General features: G+C 33.9%; 1 protein-coding gene across 1 annotated transcript; it reads right to left on the bottom strand.

Moving 5' to 3' along the window:
- Positions 1–8,732: 8,732 nt before the first annotated feature.
- On the bottom strand, positions 8,733–18,926 carry LOC145039300 (uncharacterized). Its single transcript, XM_078987368.1, has 15 exons — positions 18,650–18,926; positions 18,491–18,579; positions 18,336–18,407; positions 18,197–18,270; positions 17,991–18,044; positions 17,417–17,532; positions 17,085–17,290; positions 13,288–13,360; positions 12,905–13,216; positions 12,343–12,689; positions 12,167–12,237; positions 11,997–12,058; positions 10,940–11,892; positions 9,034–10,817; positions 8,733–8,961 (listed from the first exon to the last, which is right to left on the bottom strand). Exons 1-15 carry the CDS (start codon positions 18,924–18,926, stop codon positions 8,733–8,735), a joined length of 4,719 nt encoding a protein of 1,572 aa, XP_078843494.1.
- Positions 18,927–20,959: the final 2,033 nt, after the last annotated feature.

Genomic DNA, 20,959 nt, shown 5'->3' with positions numbered 1-20,959 from the left:
TAGTATGGAAAACTCAAAGAAGGGAGAATTACCGATACAAGGAAATGCCAAGTTGAGTAAGACTCAAAGTCCGAGTACCGAAGCTGAGATAGCAGAAATGAGCCGAGTACCATACGCTTCCGCAGTTGGCTCAATCATGTACGCTATGACTTGTACTCGCCCTGATGTAGCCTTCGCTTTGAGCATGGTTAGCAGATATCAAGGGAACCCTGGCAAAGCACATTGGATTGCAGTGAAGAACATCCTTAAGTACCTTCGGAGGACGAAAGAATGGTTCTTAGTCCTTGGAGGGAGTGATGACTTGAAGGTGCGAGGGTATAGTGACGCCAGCTTTCAGACCGACAGGGACAACTACCGTTCGCAGTCGGGCTGGGTCTTTACCCTAAATGGAGGAGCAGTGACATGGAAAAGTTCCAAGCAGGAAACCGTAGCTGATTCAACGTGCGAATCAGAGTACATCGCAGCAAGCGAAGCGTCGAAGGAGGCAATATGGCTAAAGAACTTCATTGGTGATCTTGGAGTTGTGCCGGCCATAAAGGAGCCCATGGAGATTTTCTGTGATAACGAAGGTGCGGTTGCCTTGACCAAGGAACCGAGGGATCATGGTAGATCTCGACATATCGACAGAAAATATCACTTCATTAGACATCGTGTAGAAGAAGTACAACTCGTAGTGAAGAGGATATCATCAGAAGATAACCCAGCAGATCCGCTTACGAAGGGACTGAGTAGGGTTAAGCACTTGCAGCATGCTAGGAGTATTGGGCTGAAGGATGATATTAGTATAGATTAGATAGTATTAGAAATGTATAATAGATAAATGTAATTAACATTTGATGATTAAATAAAGGAGTTTTATTTATGAGTAAAGTTACTGTCACATGTTAATTGTTTAACTATTGTTTCACTTTGCATGTTTTGACTTCCAGAATAATTGAGTTTATTAAGAATAATCGAATTATTCAAATGGTCCACAATCGTTCATATGTTGGGAGTAGATATGAATGAAGATTGTCATGAATTGGTGTGTAGAGTGTCTAAATGGTGTTAGACATAGCAAGGGTTGCTGCAACGTTCATGAGTGCTTATGAACTGGTTTTGAGCATTGGAATAAACCCGCGCTTGCTGGAATCACTTTATGGAATACGATATAAAAAGTGATCGCAAGACGATAATATCATATAGTCTTAAAACCTAGATATATGGTTTATTATTTGTTAATTGATTGTGCATTGATAATGCGAAAACGCATCAGTAACTTGATGTTATAAAACGCATTGTTGTGTATAGTTGGTTAATGAATAAGTAAATGCATATAAGTCGAAGTTTATCTGTAAATTTTATCCTAAGAGGGTAGAAGAGATATCTTGGCCACTCGATGATTTGATTTGACTTATGTGCCGGGCCCGGTCAGAACTGAATTGATGTGTTTGATTAAGTTCTATGTCAAATAAATCGGAGATCGAGAAATCTAAATGCTTGATTAACCATTCCATAGGATTGTCAGCATGATATCTAACAGAGGACTGTACGATCCCTTATCTAAAGGACAAGATTGATTAGATCAGAGTTGACAGCGTCTTTGAGAGCTACGATTGCAAACCGAATTGTACTTGTATAGTTACTAGACTTATCCAAGTGGGAGACTGTTGGAATAGTGTCTAAGGCTATAACTATATCCGGTTGTGCATGGTCCTTTTGGGTTGCCTTCACCATAGCAACTTGAAGGATGATTTGTTAAGAGAGAGTAAATATTATAAGGAATAATATATGGCTATTTGATTAATATAAGTCATAAATTAATTGGTATTAATTTGGTGACTTAAAGAGATTAATTAAATAAGAGGGTATAAACTATCAATTGGTTGATAGTTACACTTTAGACTATGAATCCTTATCCTAGATAGGATGGACGATTTCTAGGGCTTGGATAAGCCAAAATCGTCCATAGGGTTATCTATGGAATGGATTTGGATAGCCTTAAGAGAAGATTATCCAATTAGGGTTTAGGTTGTAACCCTTAAGGAGTCTACAAGTATAAATAGACCCTAGGGGTGAGGGAATTCGAGAGACCATAAAAGTAGAGATACTCTGGCCGAATTCCTCCCCTCTCCTCTCTCCTAAATCATCTTGCTTGCTATTGGTGTTTGTAAGCCATTAGAGGAGTGACATTTGTGACTCTAGAAGCTCCAAGACAACAAGATCAACAAGGAACTCAAAGGTATGATTCTAGATCTGTTTCAATGTTGTTATTTAACCTAATTAGCCATTAGAAGTCTTGGATTCAAAGCATGTTTAATTAGAAAGCCTAGATCCAAGCATTAGGGTTTTGCATGCGCACATAGGAAAGTTCTTATGGCTAAAACCCATCAGTTTGAACCCCAAGTGGGGGAGAACTATTTATTTTTGGAGAAGGTATTAGATTGGGATCAGGATTTTGTTATGCTATCAGAGCCTGATATTATATCCAACATGGATGTATGAGTTACCATGCTTATGTAATTGACACCTAGGTCAGGACTGAGGTTTTGGTTTTGGATGTGCTAGTGGTCAAAGACTTTGTTGATGTGTTCCTATAGGAGTTTCCTGGTGTGCCTCCAAAGAGGCAGGTCGAGATGAAATTTTTTTTTCTTGCCACCATGGTTTGTTTAAGATGCACCACATCATGGTCTTCATAGATATCCCGTATTCTCCAAGTCAGCTCAACGATCGCCAAGTTTCCATTCACCACGTCATGATGGTTGGATTTGACATTTTGGCCCAAACATGAAAGTCGTCTGGAATTTTTTTTCTTCATATCATCTTGAATCGCCTTAATCCAAGTTACGAGTCATGAGATATGACCAAAATACTGACGATGGGTCAAGTTGTCCAACAACATACTTTTTTTTGTCTTTTTCTTGCCTAAGCTCGCATTTTCCTACTTTCAATTCCTCGTTTGCTTCATTTTCATCCTGAGCATGTCTTTGCTACTACAAAACAAATTTCAACCATAATAAGTACCTTATATCCCAAAATAAACATAACTGTAACTAAAAGTATTAGAAATATGTACAAAATACATTACTAAATATGCACATATCACCTAGCTATATAAGAAACGCTAAGAGCACTTAAAGAAGGTGTGATATCTTTCCACTCTCCTACTAAGATATCTCTAAGGATTTACTCAACCACTGGCTAGAGCGTTGGAGCGTCCTCTCGGGATCCCCTCCCGGAGAACATCTGACATATTGCTTGATTGTAACTACAGGTTCCGTTTGGAGATTCCTTAACCAGTCGGAGTCTTGGCATAGGAACGACGTCACAATATATATATATATATATATATACATATATATATATATATATATATATATATATATATATATATATATCAATCTCATTTGTATATGATATGAATATATTATAGTACCCCTTTCTTAATGTATGTGACAAAGGAACGAATCATCTGAGGTTTAGATAAAGTAAACATAAAACTATTGAGGTATTAAGTCTTGTCTAACATGGAGCATTTGGATCATGTTCATGGAGCATTTGGAGCACTTGGAACTCAATGGAGAACTTGAGGTTCATGGAGCATGTGACAAAGGAACGGATCATCTGAGAAGGGAATGGATCGTCTGAAAAAAGGAATGGATCATTTGCCAAAAGGAACGGATCGTACAGAAGGAGGTTTGGAGAACCTAGAAGTGGTTTGGAGCACTTGGGAGTGATATGGAACAACAAAGGAACCTTGTTGCATCATCTGTTGAAGGGTTGGGCCAATAAGGATGTTGTTGCACCAAGGGCACACCTTCTTGTGCCAAACTACTCCCTTTTGTGCCATAGGGTACCTCTATTGCGCTATGAGGTACTCCAATTGCGCCATGGAGTATGTTGTTGCACCATAAATGTCCTTGTTATGCCATGCATGTTGTTGTTGTGCCAAGATGGTGATGCTGCTCCAACCTAGAAGTTATTGTGCCATACTTGAATCATGTTGCGCCACCCTAGCACATGTTGTGCTATCATGGTGCAAGATGGGCCATTTTGGTTCCTTGACTAGCCATGGTATCTCTGATAAGCCAATTATGTTATGGAGTCCTCTATGATGCCCAAGATCGTTCAAGGATGCTCAAAAGTTGGTATTGCTCAGGATAACACGATGTTGTGCCACCATGACGGATGTTGGACCATTAGTGTTCATGATGTGCCACTTGTACATCATGATGCATCACTATGGCACAAGGTACTCCATCATGTTTGTTGTTGATGCTCATGGGCTGTATGACATGGAAGAATGTTCCAGAAGATGTTGCATAACGGGATATAATTGGTTGTCACATTTCATGGGCCTATGGGCCAATAGCCTTGGCCCATTAGGGTTTTAGGTATGATCCCTCAAGTATAAATAGACTCATATGTCCATCATTATGAGTGCACAAAAATTTCAAGAGAGTAATCATTGTGAGGTTGAGAGCACTCCTTTGGAGCTATTAGTAAGCAAGATAGATTCTTTTGTTTTTAGAGCTCAAATGAGGTGTAACCTTTGTGTGTGATTGAATCTATTCTTGGAAGTTAATAAAAATTCTCTCTCTCTCTCTCTCTCTATATATATATATATATATATATATATATATATATATATATATATATATATATATATATATATCATCTCCCTCTCCCATAGATGTAGGTCTCCTTGATCGAACCACGTTAAATATTATGTTCACTTGATTTACACTTTCGGAAGTTTTATTTTCGCAAGGAGTAAATTACACAAATGGTCCCTATGGTTTGTGGTAATTTGCACGTTTGGTCCTTAACTTATTATTTTAACTCAAAAGGTACATACTGTTTGTTTTTGTTGCTCGTTTGGTCTCTATCTTATCTAAAGACTATTTTGCACTTAATTTTTTTTAATTTATTTAAACAATGTGAGGTAGGTAAGGTAAGGTAATGGGAGGTGGATGTGGGGTTCGGGGTGTGCTTATTTAAATAAAGAGTAAATTACACGAATGGTCCCTATGGTTTGGGGCAATTTATACACTTGGTCCCTAACTTATTTTTTTAACTTGGAAAGTCCCTACTGTTTGTTTTTGTTACACACTTGGTCCCTACTGTTTGTTTTTTGTTATGTTATTAGTCCAAGTTTTACCTAAAAAGACTATTTATTTAAATACGGAAAATTATGAGATAGGTATGATAAGGTGAGGGGGTAAGATTGGGGTGTGTTTATTTAACTAAATAAAAAATTAAGGGCAAAATAATTTTTTTAGGTAAGATAGGGAGCAAATGCGTGACAAAAATAAACACTAGGGACCTTCCTAATTAAAAAAATAACTTAGGGATCAAACTCGCAAATTACCCTAAATAATAGGGACCATATATGATCCAGTAAGATTTTTTTTTTTTATTTTTCAGCTTATTTGTTGGCGAACAAAACAAATGAATCACTAGATGAATCAATAATAACATGATTCACCAAAAAAAAATCCCAAAAAAACATTTCGATGATTCATTTTTACTATGATTTTGTTGATATTCACTAAAATTATCATAAAAATAATTTTTTTTCTTTATTTACTTAAAAATGAATCATGAAGATGTTTTTTTAGGAATTTTTTTCTAGTGAATCATTTTATTTTTGAATTATCTAATGATTCATTTAATTTTTATGCTAAAAAAATATGTGTGTGTGTGTGTGTGTGTATATATATATATATATAAAATCAAGATCAAATAAGAAGGAAATTTTTGGTAGGAATATAAGAAAAAAATTTTATACATATTTTTTTGGCACAAAAATTAAATGAATCATTAGATAATTCAAAAATACGATAATTCACAAAAAAAAATTTCTAAAAAAACATCTTCAAGATTCATTTTTAAGTAAATAAAGAAAAAAAATCCTTTTTATATATTCAGGTTCATTTGAGATCACGCTAATTTGTGAGACCGTGAGATCAAATCTAAAAATAATTTTAAAATTCAAAATAAAATGAAAAATCCAAAAATTAGTTACACGAATCGTCTCTCGTGCAGGTGCCAAAGTACATGTTTAGTCCCTATTTTTAAAGTTAACTCGGACCGTCCCTATATGATTTTTTTTCCACTCGGGTCGTCCCTAAGGACATAAAATTACTATTTTGCCCTTAATAATTTATTTATTAATTTTCTATAATTTATTTATCGATTTTTAAATTAAAAAAAAAAGAAATGAAAATAAATATCCCCAACCCCTTTCCCTTTCTCCGATTCCCATCTTCTTCTTCCTATTTCTCACGTACTCCCGAAACCACCGCTCATCCTCCTTTCTCCGGCTCCTCCTTTCTCCCGTGGGACTAACCAGCCAAAACGTTCATTCTTACCTCCTTCATATCACCATCCTCTAGCTCAAACAACCCTGCCTTTAACACATACTTCAATCGATCCCTCTAACTTCTATTTTTGTTCCCCCTTTTCCTTCTACCTTCGTTGGAAACCACCGAGGTCACCGATCCGACCACCATTGTTGAATCCGAAGACCGCTCCACCGCTCCATCTTGCCTCTCTTCGTCTTCCACAACTCATTGCATTTGAGAATTTTTCTTGTCATTAACAATAAAGTCGCCGACATCTCAAACCCTAGGCGGCCAATCCTGCTGTGGATGGTTACTAGAGCCATCGTCACTCCGCCTCCAACATCGAATCCTTCATCCTAGCCTTCATCCTAAAGTCATCGAACCTGCCCTTGACTGTTGTTACCATCTTTTCTACCTCCCCTCATTCTAGCCCTAATCTGACCATCGGAATGTGAGGCCACCAAACCTCCACCATTTGCAAACACACCCATACCCTTATATTTTCCTGTTCTATTTTACGATCGACTGTAAACCCACCAACATAAAACCTACCGAAAACCACCAACATCGATCTGCACTTTGATAATCACCCTAAACTATCGAAGGGTTCCACATAGATGAAAGAAGAGAGAAATTAGAAAAGGTGTTTGTCACATTTCAAACTACTGGAATAAGGTGCGATAGTGGTGGGGAGAAAGAAGAACAGAGCACTAGTTCATGCTGGGGTTCATTGTCGGAGAACTGTGCAGATGGGGGAGATGATGATGGAAAATGGCGGAAGTGAAGGAGATATCGGGTTTATTTTTCTAAAGAGAATAGCAGAGAGATAGATAGATATAGAGAGAGAGAGGGGCCCACTTCATTTTTTAAATATTGTAATTAATAAAAAAAATAATCAAACAAGGGCAATATAGTCTTTTCAAGTCCTGCAAGGAATGAAACATGTAGATTTAAACTAACGAGGGATGAAGCATGCAATTTTTAATAAAATAAAGGATGGTCCGAGTTAATTTTTCAAAATAAGGACTAAACATTTACATTGATACCTGCACGAGGGACGATTCGTGTAATTTACTCTTTTTTAATTGTTATTTTTGGAACTTTAATTACCTAAAAAATAAAATAAAATAAAACAATTACCGTTTTTTTGGAAAATACGTGAAATATTATAATAGACTATTATAAATATTCTAATATGATTTTTAGAATGTTAGAATATCATATACGAGAATTTTCAAATATGTAGAATATTCTATTATTTACTAGAATATGTAAAAATATATATTTTTTATTTTTTATTTTTTTATTTTGGTATTTTTTTTAATTTTTTTTTGAAAACATAAATTCCGAAAATAATATTTGAATTTTTTTTGAAACTTTTCATTTATTTTGTATTTTAAAAATGTTTTTTGTTTTATCTACTGAATGAATGACTATGATTGCATCTCACGATCTTATAAAATTAGACCGTCTCAAATGAACCTAACCCTCTCTCTTTCTTTCTCTCTCTCTCTCTCTCTCTATATATATATATATATATATATATATATATATATATATATATATATATATATATATATATATATATATATATATATATATATATAAACACATTCAGATTAGTCAAAAGAAACACATAAAACAACATTAAATCTAGAAGCAAAGTGTTGCTTACAATTTTAATATTTGCATGTACATTGATACAATAATTTAACGATTACACTACACACATACTAAAAAGCAAGATGAAAGAGTTATATATATATATATATATATATATATATATATATATATATATATATATATATATATATATATATATATATATATATATATATATACTAGCCGTTTACCCGCGCTAAGCGCCGGGCGGCAAAAAGTTTCTTTCGGAAGATAGTTTTAATAGTTTCCTTTAGATGTGAGTTATTCATTGCGGCCATTTGGTAGACTATTATGTGTCGAATAGTTCATTTCAACATATAGTTTCTTGCTAGGTGTATAGTCATACAATACGATAAAAGTTGAGTCTACATCTCAAATAATTCATCTGATAGTTCATACTTGATTTTAACAATATATAAATAACAACAATCTGCAACCATATAGTTTTGTACATTTATAACATGTCCAATATATAACCTACACCAATCTGCAATCATGTTGCTTCGTCTGCTAGCCCTGCATTAAACATCAAATAAGCATCTAAGATACATATTTGAAGAAATTGTATAATAATAAGTTGTTGATTGTACCTTGTTAATCACATAACACTTCTTTATACACAACGTTTGATGTGTAGATTCCATCATTATGAAACGTTTTTTCCGGCTTTACTAATACCTTGGTATTGACATGTGATATTCCTCTGGACAACGCCACATAAAGCTGGCTATGTGAGAATACCGATTATGGTAGATAAACACCTACATTTGGAATTGTTTGTCCTTGAGCTTTATTGATTGTCATAGAGAAACTAAGCTGAATTGGAAACTGCTTTCTTTTAAGTTTGAATGGGAACATCTCATCGTCAGATGGACATACAGGAATTCTTGGTAAAAACACTCTTTTTCCAGCATGTTGGCCAACCGCTATCTCTGCATCAATGACATTTTGTTGGAAAGCTCGACATATCAATCTGGTGCCATTACATAACCCATTTGAAGGATCGATATTTCACAAAAGTATTACAGGGCACCCAGTTTTTAACCGAAGATAATGAGGGGGTACACCACTAACATTTAGCGAGTTCAAATACTCCATCGGATATAAGTTATTTTTGTCATCTTCCGCTTCATCAAAACTATAGTAAACTTTTTGCTCGCTAGAAAATCGTTCGATCAACTTATTATTAATCTCATTAACACTTTCATTTTTAGTTGACAGTATCGCCCTCGAAATGATAAATTTTGAGTCGGCGCCGTTGGATTCCAAAGAAGGAAATATTGCATCAATCAGAGCGTCCACTGATTTAGTTTTATCAGTGTACCGAATGGACATGTTATCAGGTATACGAATATAGGACTCGTCCAATGTTTCCTCCTTTCCATCACCGACTCGTAATAAAAAATCAGAAAACCATGGGTCATTTACCGCTCTCATGTTGATACTTAATCGAAGCCTTTTAACTGAAGCCCATAGAGGTGACATTCGTAAGCTAGAGTCAACAATTTGTGCTCGAGTGCCACGTCTCACGACCGGTAACACTTGTCTAAAGTCACCTCCCATAACCATTATCTTTCCACCGAAAGGGAGCTTCTCATGTGTGATGTCTTGCATTGTGCGATCAACTGCTTCTACTGCCTGCCTCTTAGCCATTGCTGCTTCATCCCATATGATTACCTTTGCCTCGCGAAGTATCTGAGCCTTCCCACTTTGTTTAGTGATCTTGCACATCGAGTTATTATCAAGATTGAGCGGAATTCCAAATCGTGAATGAGCTGTTCTCCCTCCTGGCATGTTGTTAGCCGCAACACCTGACGTGGCAGTTGCAAGTGCAATAAGACCACGAGCACGAATATTAGCCAACAAAGCTTTGTACAAAAATGTCTTTCCAGTTCCACCGGGACCATCTATGAAGAAGACACCCGGAATATTTTGATCCACATGCCTCATTATCTCATCATATGCAAACTTCTGGTCTGGATTGAGAGAGTCTCGCGCATGTAAGTCTTCATATTCCACATTTATAGAGTATTCTTCTTGCACCTCACGATAGCCTCTTGATTGTAAATCGATGTGTGCACTGACCTTTGGTAGGTCGTAATCACTAAGCTTTTTACTCATAGATTCAAGGAAGACTCTAATGTCGATGAGGACCATATTTTGCACTCGCTCAGCGCATCCATATTGTTTCCTGTAATCTTCAGAAAGAGAATCATAGTGGTCGTCCCATAACTTGCGAACATTTCCTGGTTCACAAAAAATCAGCATCGTCGCAAATAACCTTCTAAGTGCGCTGGGAAATTGAAATAAGGAAGCCTCTTCAAGAGACTGTGATAAATTATCATCCGTCTCTATTAAACCTCTTTCAAGAGCTGCTTTTCGAAATGTAGGGTGTAATACACCATTTGCTGTGTATAAATCTTCAAAGCAGGTAGGCCCGGTGATATGAGATAAAAGCAGGCGTAGGTAGTATCTCTCTCCTTCAGCTGGATTAGCATAAACAAGTCGACCAACCATTGATTTATGTTCCCGGATCCTCCAACAATGGTTGCTCCGATTCCATGTAAAATGTTTGGGAAAATCCTTATACAAATATTCTCTCGCTTTGGAATCTTCTTTATTCTTCTTGAAAAATGTCGTCAACATTGAATCTTTTTCTTTCTCTCTATCAACAATGTCTTCCATTCTGTCAACGTCTTTGAACCTAACCAACTGTTGATTCGGGAGATGTATTTGCAACGCCATCACACAAGGGTGGATTTTTGATAGAGGAAAGCTAAAAACTCGCCATAATGCCTCGGGAGGGGACACATAACGTGCGTCTTGAAACTTTTTTTTATCTCATTAATAACAACATTTTCTTGGTCTTTATCAATATGGATAACTTGTTTGTCATGGCCCTTATAAACATATTTGAAGAGGTACTTCACAGACTTTATACTCGAACAAACCTCAACGTTGATATGACAATTAAACATCATTAACAACTTCGGGTTGTATGGAGCCACCCATCTGTTATCCAATGATGTATTTCTTACAGTAACCTCAATTCCATTATTTCTCCTTCTATATAATGGATATGAGTCCTCTCCTTGTGATGTCTTTTCATTGAATTGCCTAGGATATCTGAAACGACATATTTTTAGCACACCCTGCATACACGGACTTTTTTCTCGTAAGCTACCACAGGGACCGTGCATCATGTGACTTTTGACAAGTTCATGCATTTCAGGAAACCTTATTGGGTCGGGAATTTCCGCACACACAAGTTTGTCATAATCGTCTGGATTATTCATCTTATATCCAGGGGTCATTATTAAGAGGAAATGTGCATGTGGCAATCCACGCTTTTGAAACTCTATCACATACACATATGACCCCACCACACCGATTATATGTCTCTGCAATAATTGTACCTTGAGATCCTCTAACTTAGCATGAAAAACTCTTGCAACAAGGTCCGGTCGATCTTGAGCTGACTGTCCAGGCAATAACTCATCATCGATTTCTTTCCATTTTGGGTTGCAAGTCATTGTAAGAAATATATCAGGCCTCCCATCATCTTGAACTAAAGCCATGGCATCCAGAAATCTTCGGCGCATGTCACGTGGACCTCCAATGAAACTTGCAGGTAACACAACTCTATGTCCAACCCTACTTGGTTGAGCCTCACCGGCATTAAAACAATCAACAATGCCCTGGTACAAATCAGCTCTAATTTTGGTTTGGTTCTTTTCAACAGAAACCAAACGTGTAGTCTCAATCTTTATATAGGTATCTACTGCAAACTGCTGGAACAATCTCCCTCCCATCAAAATCACATTATCATTCGACCGTATCTGGAACTTGTAACAATAGTACTCCCACATACTTACAGTGTTTCTGCCTTTTTTTGAAGTAGATCCTGTGATATCATAATTTATGTGAAAAATATAAATTTAATATCCAAATATTTAAGGCAATACGTGTTACATGTTTTAAATATGTAAAAGAATGTTAAAGGCGTACCTTCTGAACCTTCATCATTGTCTTCATTGTCACTAATAATTTCATCCATGGCCACCCCATATCTTGGTATTTTAGGATGTCATCCAGACTCACCATTAGGAAAGAATAAAGGATACGACAAAGGATAATAACAACCAAAGTGAGGTTGAATTTCAGTACTATAGTTAGACCTCCCGTAGACAATAATACTTCTTTTATATGCAGTGATGTTGTCATTTCCTTCAACCCAAATACCAGCAACCTATGCAAAGGTGTAGTTCAATATGGTGATTAATAAGATATGTATAACAATAAATATGAGACATTTAATTTTAAAATGAATAAAGTTAAATGTTACTATTCACACCTCAGATGTGGTAGGCTCATTGTACACCCTTTGGTCAAGCTCCACCGATGCATTCAAAGTCACTCTATAATTATCAAGCGGTCCTAGATCAGAAAGTTGTTTAAATGTTCTAACGTACGGATTCGAAGCTAGAATACGTGTTAGTTTTTGGATGATTCTTCTATCAACATTCATCCAGGAGGATCTTTGTGATATTTCAGCTTCACCGTCATAAAAATACAACTGTAAATACCTCGATTTACCATCCCTTGAAATTAGCTGATCGATATTATGATAGAGTGTTCCGTGCGCACAAAAGGTGTAAACTCCAGAATTCATATTGGCCAATTCTTTATCCACATTTACACCTAGTGATGCGAAAGAAAAGTTTAGTTATACGCCCTTATATTGTACCTGAAGCTTTCTTCTAGCTGCTATTGCCTTGTGAAGAGTTGGTGCAACTCTGTGCGAATAGGGGAGTGTGCCAGTTTTGTCTTCCCACTCATGCAACAAAAGGTAGGGAATTCATATTGTAGTCGCTTTGCTCCACAATAAACACAAGGGTTTTGAGCCTTTAATATACGATGTTCCATACGGATATTTTCATAAACAAAATCATACGGATCGTCCTGAAAGGCGTATACTCTTCTTTTTGTCATCATAGTTCGTTCCTTTCTTCGTTGATAATATTCTTTATTATAAGTACTCGTCCTCTGAGCAGCACTTATAACACTCACAGAGGAATCTTCGTTGATATTTGTTTCGTTTGTCTCCATTATAGTGCAACTTGTGAGTGTTGTAGGTTGACTACATCCTTCACCGTTAGCTATTCTTCTCTTTTTGTTTTTCTCCTTTTTTCGTGCATAATAGTTTCTATTGTATCTTTTTCGATTTTCTACAAACATATTATTTGGATAAATAGTTATATATTATAAATGCAAATATATACTCATATAAACGACATACCTTTTTCTATATCTATCGGGTTTTGGGAATCATCACAGTTTTCGTTTCCCTTATCTACAGTCCCCATTGAACACTATAATGGAAATGTTAAGAATAAGCACATATTATATCATCAAGAATGTAACATTTTGTAATGTAGACCATGTGATTTAGTAGTCATGTATGTGTGTGTTTCAAAAAGCAACACAACCCTTAATAAATAAACAAATATACTAAAAACTTGTAATCCAAAAACACAATAGAAGAAAGTTATACATAATTAAAAGAAAATTTCCATAGATATCCAAAAATTATTATTTATGAATTCATAAGTCAACACAAGAAAAATAAACCATACATGAAAAAATTCACCATAATATGTCTAACATTAATGTAGATCAACAATAAAAGCAACACACTCGTAAAAGTTGTCAAAACTTCAAAAAAAAACACCACCAAATGTCTCACACGGAATTAAAAATTCTTCTAGGCATATTTATGATGTTAAATGCTTCCGGCATCCGCGGTTGGAACTCTACGTTGCTTAGTTTGGTTGATATCAAAATATTCACTGAAAATAAGATAAAAACTATTAAAATGTATTGATTTAGGTATTTTAATATCACTACAATTATTATAATTTTCTAGAACCAATTTCACCCGAGAAACAAATATTATATACTTTCTCTCTATCGCATAGACAGTCCTCACAATTTGATGGCGTGTTCGGTCGGTTATATGTAGTTTCATCTTTATTATACTCCCTCTATTTATAATCAAATATTTCCAAAGTCACCTAATTTTGCTTTAGTGTAATCATAATAATAATAAAGATAAAGATAATAAAATAATAATAATAATAATAATAATAATAATAATAATAATAATAATAATAATAATAATAAACACTTACAGCCCATCTTGGAGATATAAAGTGAAAGAAGTTAACGTCAGTAAACCAGAGTAACGGGAATAGTTTCGCTTGCCTCTGATGATTTTTCCAACAATATCTAAAAATAACGATAATTAAAAGGACAACTTGTTATTATTTTAAAAACTTTAGAATGCTGAAAATATATACAATTTATTAAATTTACCGATCATCATTTTTCTCTCTGTCCGATCTTCTACTAAACTTTTTATTGTGGGAACCAATGGGAAAACCGGAAACCATGATATGATAGCATCGGCCAAACGATTAAACCGTGTGTTGTTGCTGATCTTAATCATCAAATCACCACGTAATAAACTATATTCTTGATATCTCGGATACTCAGCATAGGTTGGTTCGATTTGGAAATGGTTTAAAGAAAACACAACACCCAATAGATTCCCTCCATAAATAAAGCGCATCATTTGTTGTGGAACAACTGCTAACACTTTCTCTCTCTAATAGAAAATGTAATATTTTTATAAACAAAAATACTTGTGATAAATTATGAAAATGAATATAAGATATAAATAGTTTTGTAAACATACATTTTGATCAATGAGAACCATGAAAAGTTTGTTTGCTCTTGAGTCCCTCCAAATGAAATCAATACGAACGGATGTCAAAACATACCACAAATGGTAGTTTAGTAGCAACGAAAATACATCAACGTAAATATTACCATTCATGATTCTACAAAACGAAAGTCGGATGTGATTGATGTAGAATTGATTTATTTAATTATTTATATTAAAAACTATATTGATTTGAGATTACCAAAGTATAATAACATATGTATCGTGCTTTTGAAATATCCAAGCAATAAGAGTTTTTATTACATGGTAAAATGTAGATATCATATTGTATTAAAATTAAAGTAAATAATTTAGTACTTAAAAAAGCTTGAATTTAGTGTTAAATTTGTTGAAACATTAAACAATATAAATTTTATAGTTCACACCAATAATTTTTATGAATAAAAGCTTCGGGTTTTAAGCAAATACTCATTAATTTGTGATGTTCAAAAAACTGTTGAATTTGTTGTTTTAAGCAAATACTCATTAATTTGTGATGTTCAAAAAACTGTTGAATTTGTTGAGATGCACAAAAACTAATTACATTCTTTTTAAACTAAGATTTGGGTTTATAAACTTAAAGGTGTGGGCTTATTTTTTTTTTTGTGATTATATATCTTAACGTTAGTTATGTTATATTTAAATAGAAAAACAGATAGTTGTATTTTCGAAAATTTAGTCTATCAAACATTAAAATATTAAGAATAATAACATGAAAAATAGCGTTTTAATGTGGATAGATTTTCTAGGTGATTTATTATTGGAAGCTGTAAGGTTTATTTATATTAAAAACTATATTGATTTGAGATGCCCAAAGCTGTAAGGTTTATTTATTACATGGTTTATTTATTAAATATTACAGAAAACCTAAAGCATATATTAATAACAAATAATATTTATTAATAAAAATGTAACTTGTCAAATAAAAAAAAAAGTCTAATTGTATAAATTATAATAAATTATTATATCTAAAACCCATCAATAATAATAATAATAATAATAATAATAATAATAATAAAGATAATATATAATATTGATAATGAAGAAACAAACTGTGGTGTTTTTTCTTTGGCAAGTTTCAAAAGAACATGCGAGAATACCACAATCAATTTGATAATTAAAAGATATTTACTGATTAAAAATATTCAAAACAAATGTCCTAACTTATACATATACAAACCACACATATGCAGAATGTCAGAAACAAATAAATACACACATAGAATTCAATTATATACATGTATTATTTGAGATAAAGAATAAGAAGATTGATCAATTTAGATAGAATACAAACAAATACATACACACATATATACAAATTATATACATGTATTATTTGAGATAAAGAATAAGAAGAGTGATCAATTTAGATAGAAGACAGAATAATATCAACAGTTGAAACAAAACAAGTTTATCACTTCAAATAGAAGTAAGAAATAAAATATTATACACATTTGAAGTTACAAAATATAAAAGAAGTAAAGAGAACCTGAATCCGTGTCAAGAAACGCAATGAAGCAGTGTAGCAGTCTTTCCGATTCCAACTCAACGATCAAATCGTCCCAAAACCTCAACTGTGAAATTTTTGCTGTGAGTTAAAAATGAAGAACATAACTTAAATTTATAGGTTGAATAATCTATTATAGAATATAATGTTGTATTTTTGGATATTGATAATCATTCCAAAATTAAGCAAATTAAAATCTTACCATGAATATTAAAATCCATACCAAAAATATTTAAAATCTTACAAAATTAACAAATATACTAATTATCAAAATCCCTACCAAAATACTAAAAAAATTTACTAAAAAAATTTAAAATAAATATAATAACTATCAAAATCCCTACCAAAAATATTTCAAATCATATGAACCTTAACAAATATACTAAAAAATTTTAAAAAATGAATATAATATTTGTCGATTTTATTTGTGGAAATATATTATAATCTAAAGAACAATTTAACAGATCAGTAAAAGTTGACCACAGTCAAATGGCAAAGAATAGTTTAACAAAAGGTAAACATATACAAATTCAAAACCAAAAGTTGACAAAAGTCAAATGGCAAAATGGTAAAATCTTAAGAAGGTTACATGGTCAAATGAATAATCAGAGTTGCAATCAACAAAGTGAAGAAATTCAACAGCATTGGAACATACTACATCAATTGGAAGTTCCCTAAGTAAATAATGGAGAATAATCGATATATAAGGAACTTCTCCATATAACTCCAATGAATTATTTCCTAATCCAAGTCTCACAATCATATCAGCAACTTGTAGTTAAAAATTTAACATCCCATAGTATACCAGCAATGAATATGTAGTCAAAAAGTCAAAATCTCTAACCTGATTTGGATTCCCAAAAATGCATTTCATGATATACTCAATTGTTGGTTCCATCAAGCTGATAACCAACCTTCGATCTCCCAAAAAGTTCCCATACTTGATTTCTTTGATGGATACAATCCGTGTAAGTACAATTTTTTTGTCACTAATGCAAGCTATCAGATGCCCTATATCATAGTCAAAACATATAATTAGGCCACTTAATCATTTGCACATTACAGAATTAAAAAGTCGATACCTGTATCAAGTTGGGGAAGTTTCTGGGCACAATGAAGCAAAAAAAAAGCGACAACAGGCTGATGCTAATGGATCTGCAACCCCTCTTATCATTGTAACCAATCGCATGAGGTCATCCATTACATGATCATGCAAAAATCGCCAGCATAGCAATATCGCAAGCTCAAGATAGCTAAAAGACAATGTCAGATTAGAACAAGTTAAATCATCATAGTATTGAGGGGTTGTTTTGTTTTTTACTTAATGGGCTTAATGGGTTATGCACTTAATCTGGACAGCTACACATGGCTGTTTCTTTTTCACTTAATATGGGCATAGTGACTTAATGGGTTAAGCCCAAAATATGCAAAGACCAAAATATGAGTTAACTAAAGAAGTAAAATAAAAAAAAACATTTTCCAAATTTTTAATAAACGGATAAAGAAAGAAGAATAAACAAGGGTGAAGGGTACAAATGCAACTTTGTTTGTAAATTACCTTTTAGTAGGGCGTGATTTAATTTCAAACTCTTTCTCGAGGCTGATTTTGTCATTTAATACTTGGCATCCAACAAAACCCTGTCTGTTGTGTTATGTTCTAATACTTTTGGAAGCTGAAATCAAATAAAACAAAAGCAAATTACAAAAATGCCCATTGTTTTTCATAAGAGCTGCAATGTATAAAGTTTTACCACCACGAGAAGCCCTACAACAAGTAATTTTTTTTAAATGTAGTAAAACAAAGAAAGTATATAAAATTGAGAGACTACAATTCCTTTTAATTAAAAACTTTATACAAACTAAAAGTTTTTAAATCATTATTTGGAGATAAAATGTAAAAATATGATGAATACTTACGCCATGTCAACAATTTGTTCTTCCTCTTGAGGAGCAACAACCATTACAGGTAGAAAAAAGCTTGCAATTTGCACCTATAAAGAATAAGAAAAATTTATAATTTAAAATAAATAAATAAATAAAACTTTTTTATAAGTACCATGTAATGACCAACCACGTATTCTAGAGTTGCACCATATGGCACTTGATGATCATATACAACCAAGCCAACCTGTTGTCATTGTTCAAGGGGCAATTATGGAAAAATTACATATTTTTTATAAAAAAAGATGATGAATGATCCTTACCTTTGACCACTTGCTTAACAGAAGTAAACTGAGGAACTGATGGGAACTCGATGTATGTTTTGACTGATACCCTTTTTAACAAAGACTTGTCTAAATCTGAATAGGTTTTATTTGAATATTTAAGGTTTAACGGTTCATCATTGTTAAAAACAGGTGGTTCGGGGACTGGGAAAATCGGGGAGGTGGCGGTGACGTGGCGGGGGGCTGTTTGGGCAGTGTGAGGTCATCACTGGATTGTCTTGTGACCAATTTACAGGGTTCATTCTTGTTCTTCCTAATGAAGGGTCGAAATTTTTGGGACCCAGTAATGGAACTGCTTTCCATTTTGCTCTGCAAACAGGGCAAATGTGATTCCCATATTTCACATTTGAAGCAGTACATTGGAAATTGAATGAATGTGAACATTCTCTTGTGAAAATAGCTTGTCCTTCTCCACGTTTCATTGAAGCTAAACATATTGTGCATGTTTTCTGTCATAAAACAACATACATATATATATATATATATATATATATATATATATATACACACACACACACTATTAGTGAATCAAAATATAATGAAAATCAGATAATTAGAAAAAAAAGATATGAACTTTGAACACTTTTAACCTTCTTCGAAAAATTTAATCAAGCATGATGCAATCAAATTCGAAAAATTAGGGAACTCTGAATCTTCTAGGTTGTACCGGTGAAAGCTTGAAAAAAAACTTACCAGATCAAGTGTGGGCGTTTGACGCTGAAGAAGTGATGTTAGGGAATATACTGCTTGGGGGTTCATCGCCAGAGAAGTACCGGCAGAGACTGCATGAAGACGACGATTTAAGATAATTTTTGTTGGAATGAAGGAAATTGGGTTCCATGGCATCGATTATATAGTTGAAAGGGAAGAACACTCGGGTGAGTATGTAAGGGTTAATGTGGGACCATCTTCTGGGTTGGATCGGCGAAAGCTTGGTGATGATAGCATAGGGCTGCTGGAGGGTTGAGATAGCGATGGTATCACGAGGGTGGAAGTAGAAGAAAGAGGGGAGAACCTTGACGGCAGGAGTGACAACTTGGCCAACAATTAAGATAGCGATTTCCAGATCTGCGTCAAGAAATAAAAAGACTCCTCAACACTGCTTAGGGTTTTTATGAGAGAGAAAGAGAGAGAGAGAGACGATGGAGAAGTGATGGAAGAGATTGGGAGAAATGACGACAGTCGTGGACCTTCGGTGGGAGACTGGAGATCATTGCATCTTTGGTGGAGACGATGAGAATAGGTTTGATGGCGGCTGTGTTTAGGAAATTAGGGTAAGGTCTCGTGTAGTGTATGCAGTGTATGTAATACGTATATAATGTAATTGATCCGTGTAGTGTAATTGGTGTGAGATTGGTTATATGTTTATGCTTAAAATTATTGTATAAGAGGGAATATATGTTGTACCTCTTAATTTTCAAGAAATGAGCAATATCCTTAATAATATAGTAAAGATATATATATATATATATATATATATATATATATATATATATATATATATATATATATCACTATAAGATAGAAATACAAAGTTTTGTATGAAGATTAATAGAAGAATCAACCAAATCATCCATAAGTCATAAATATTAGTGCGCCGATACATACACACACACACACACACACACATATATATATATATATATATATATTACTATATATTTTGAAAGTACACGTTATCCCGATCCCCGAAGTATAAATTTCATAGAAATCTGAATTCATATGAAGGAGATATGAATTTTATAATATATAAAAATCAATCACGTAGTTAAAATCATTAACGTCAAAAGGTGTTGAGAGAATGGTTGACTTTTGGATAAAGTCACCAAAACGATACCATAGTCCTCTTTAAAATACGAACTTTGGTAAAAGGAATGTCAAAATCGGAGTCTATACAAGAGATATATGAAATTTGCAAAATCATTAAATGATATACAAATAAGAGATAAAAATAAAAATCAGAATAAGCCAATACAACCTAAACGAAAGTCGTAGTACCTGTTGATAGCTTGTAACGTTCTGATGATAAGGTACTTATAATTTTAACCATACAATTTAATTATCTTGCATTTTGGTCCTAAGTTCAAGAAAGTGTGTAAAAAGGCCCTAGTGGCATTTTCATAAATTAGCATGTGGGGGAGTACGTCATGCTGCGTACACGTGTATGCTAAGTGTACTAGGGATTCACCCTAATACACTAGGCATACATCTTGTACGTGGGGCGTACTTGCCAGATATGGAACCTCGGTTTTTAAGGTTTAGCTTGTATTTAAACCCCAGTATAGTCTCATTTCCCCTCACCTCCTCAGTCACCATTCTCTTAAATCGTTCTTGCAACCCTAATTTGCCTTGTACTTGTACGGTTCGGGTCATATTGCTATCCATGGTCTAGCTTAATTTTAATGAATGGTATTTATAATCATTATATTGAAATAGAAGTTGCTAAGCCCAGCTA

Source organism: Lactuca saligna, chromosome 4 (assembly GCF_052625555.1).
Source record: "Lactuca saligna cultivar CGN05327 chromosome 4, ASM5262555v1, whole genome shotgun sequence".
Taxonomy (NCBI): Eukaryota; Viridiplantae; Streptophyta; class Magnoliopsida; order Asterales; family Asteraceae; genus Lactuca; species Lactuca saligna.
Note: the sequence above shows the minus strand (reverse complement) of the source record. Positions and strands in the feature narration are given on the sequence as shown.

What these genes read in the sequence shown, in the direction of transcription:
- LOC145039300 (XM_078987368.1), bottom strand. Translation starts at nt 18,926, where the DNA reads ATGAAACGTGGAGAAGGACAAGCTATTTTCACAAGAGAATGTTCACAT. An exon ending in ACGTGGTTGGTCATTACATG is followed by an intron (nt 18,271 to 18,335) that starts GTACTTATAAAA and finishes TATTCTTTATAG; the next exon opens with GTGCAAATTGCAAGCTTTTT. An exon ending in GCTCTTATGAAAAACAATGG is followed by an intron (nt 17,533 to 17,990) that starts GCATTTTTGTAA and finishes ATTGTCTTTTAG; the next exon opens with CTATCTTGAGCTTGCGATAT.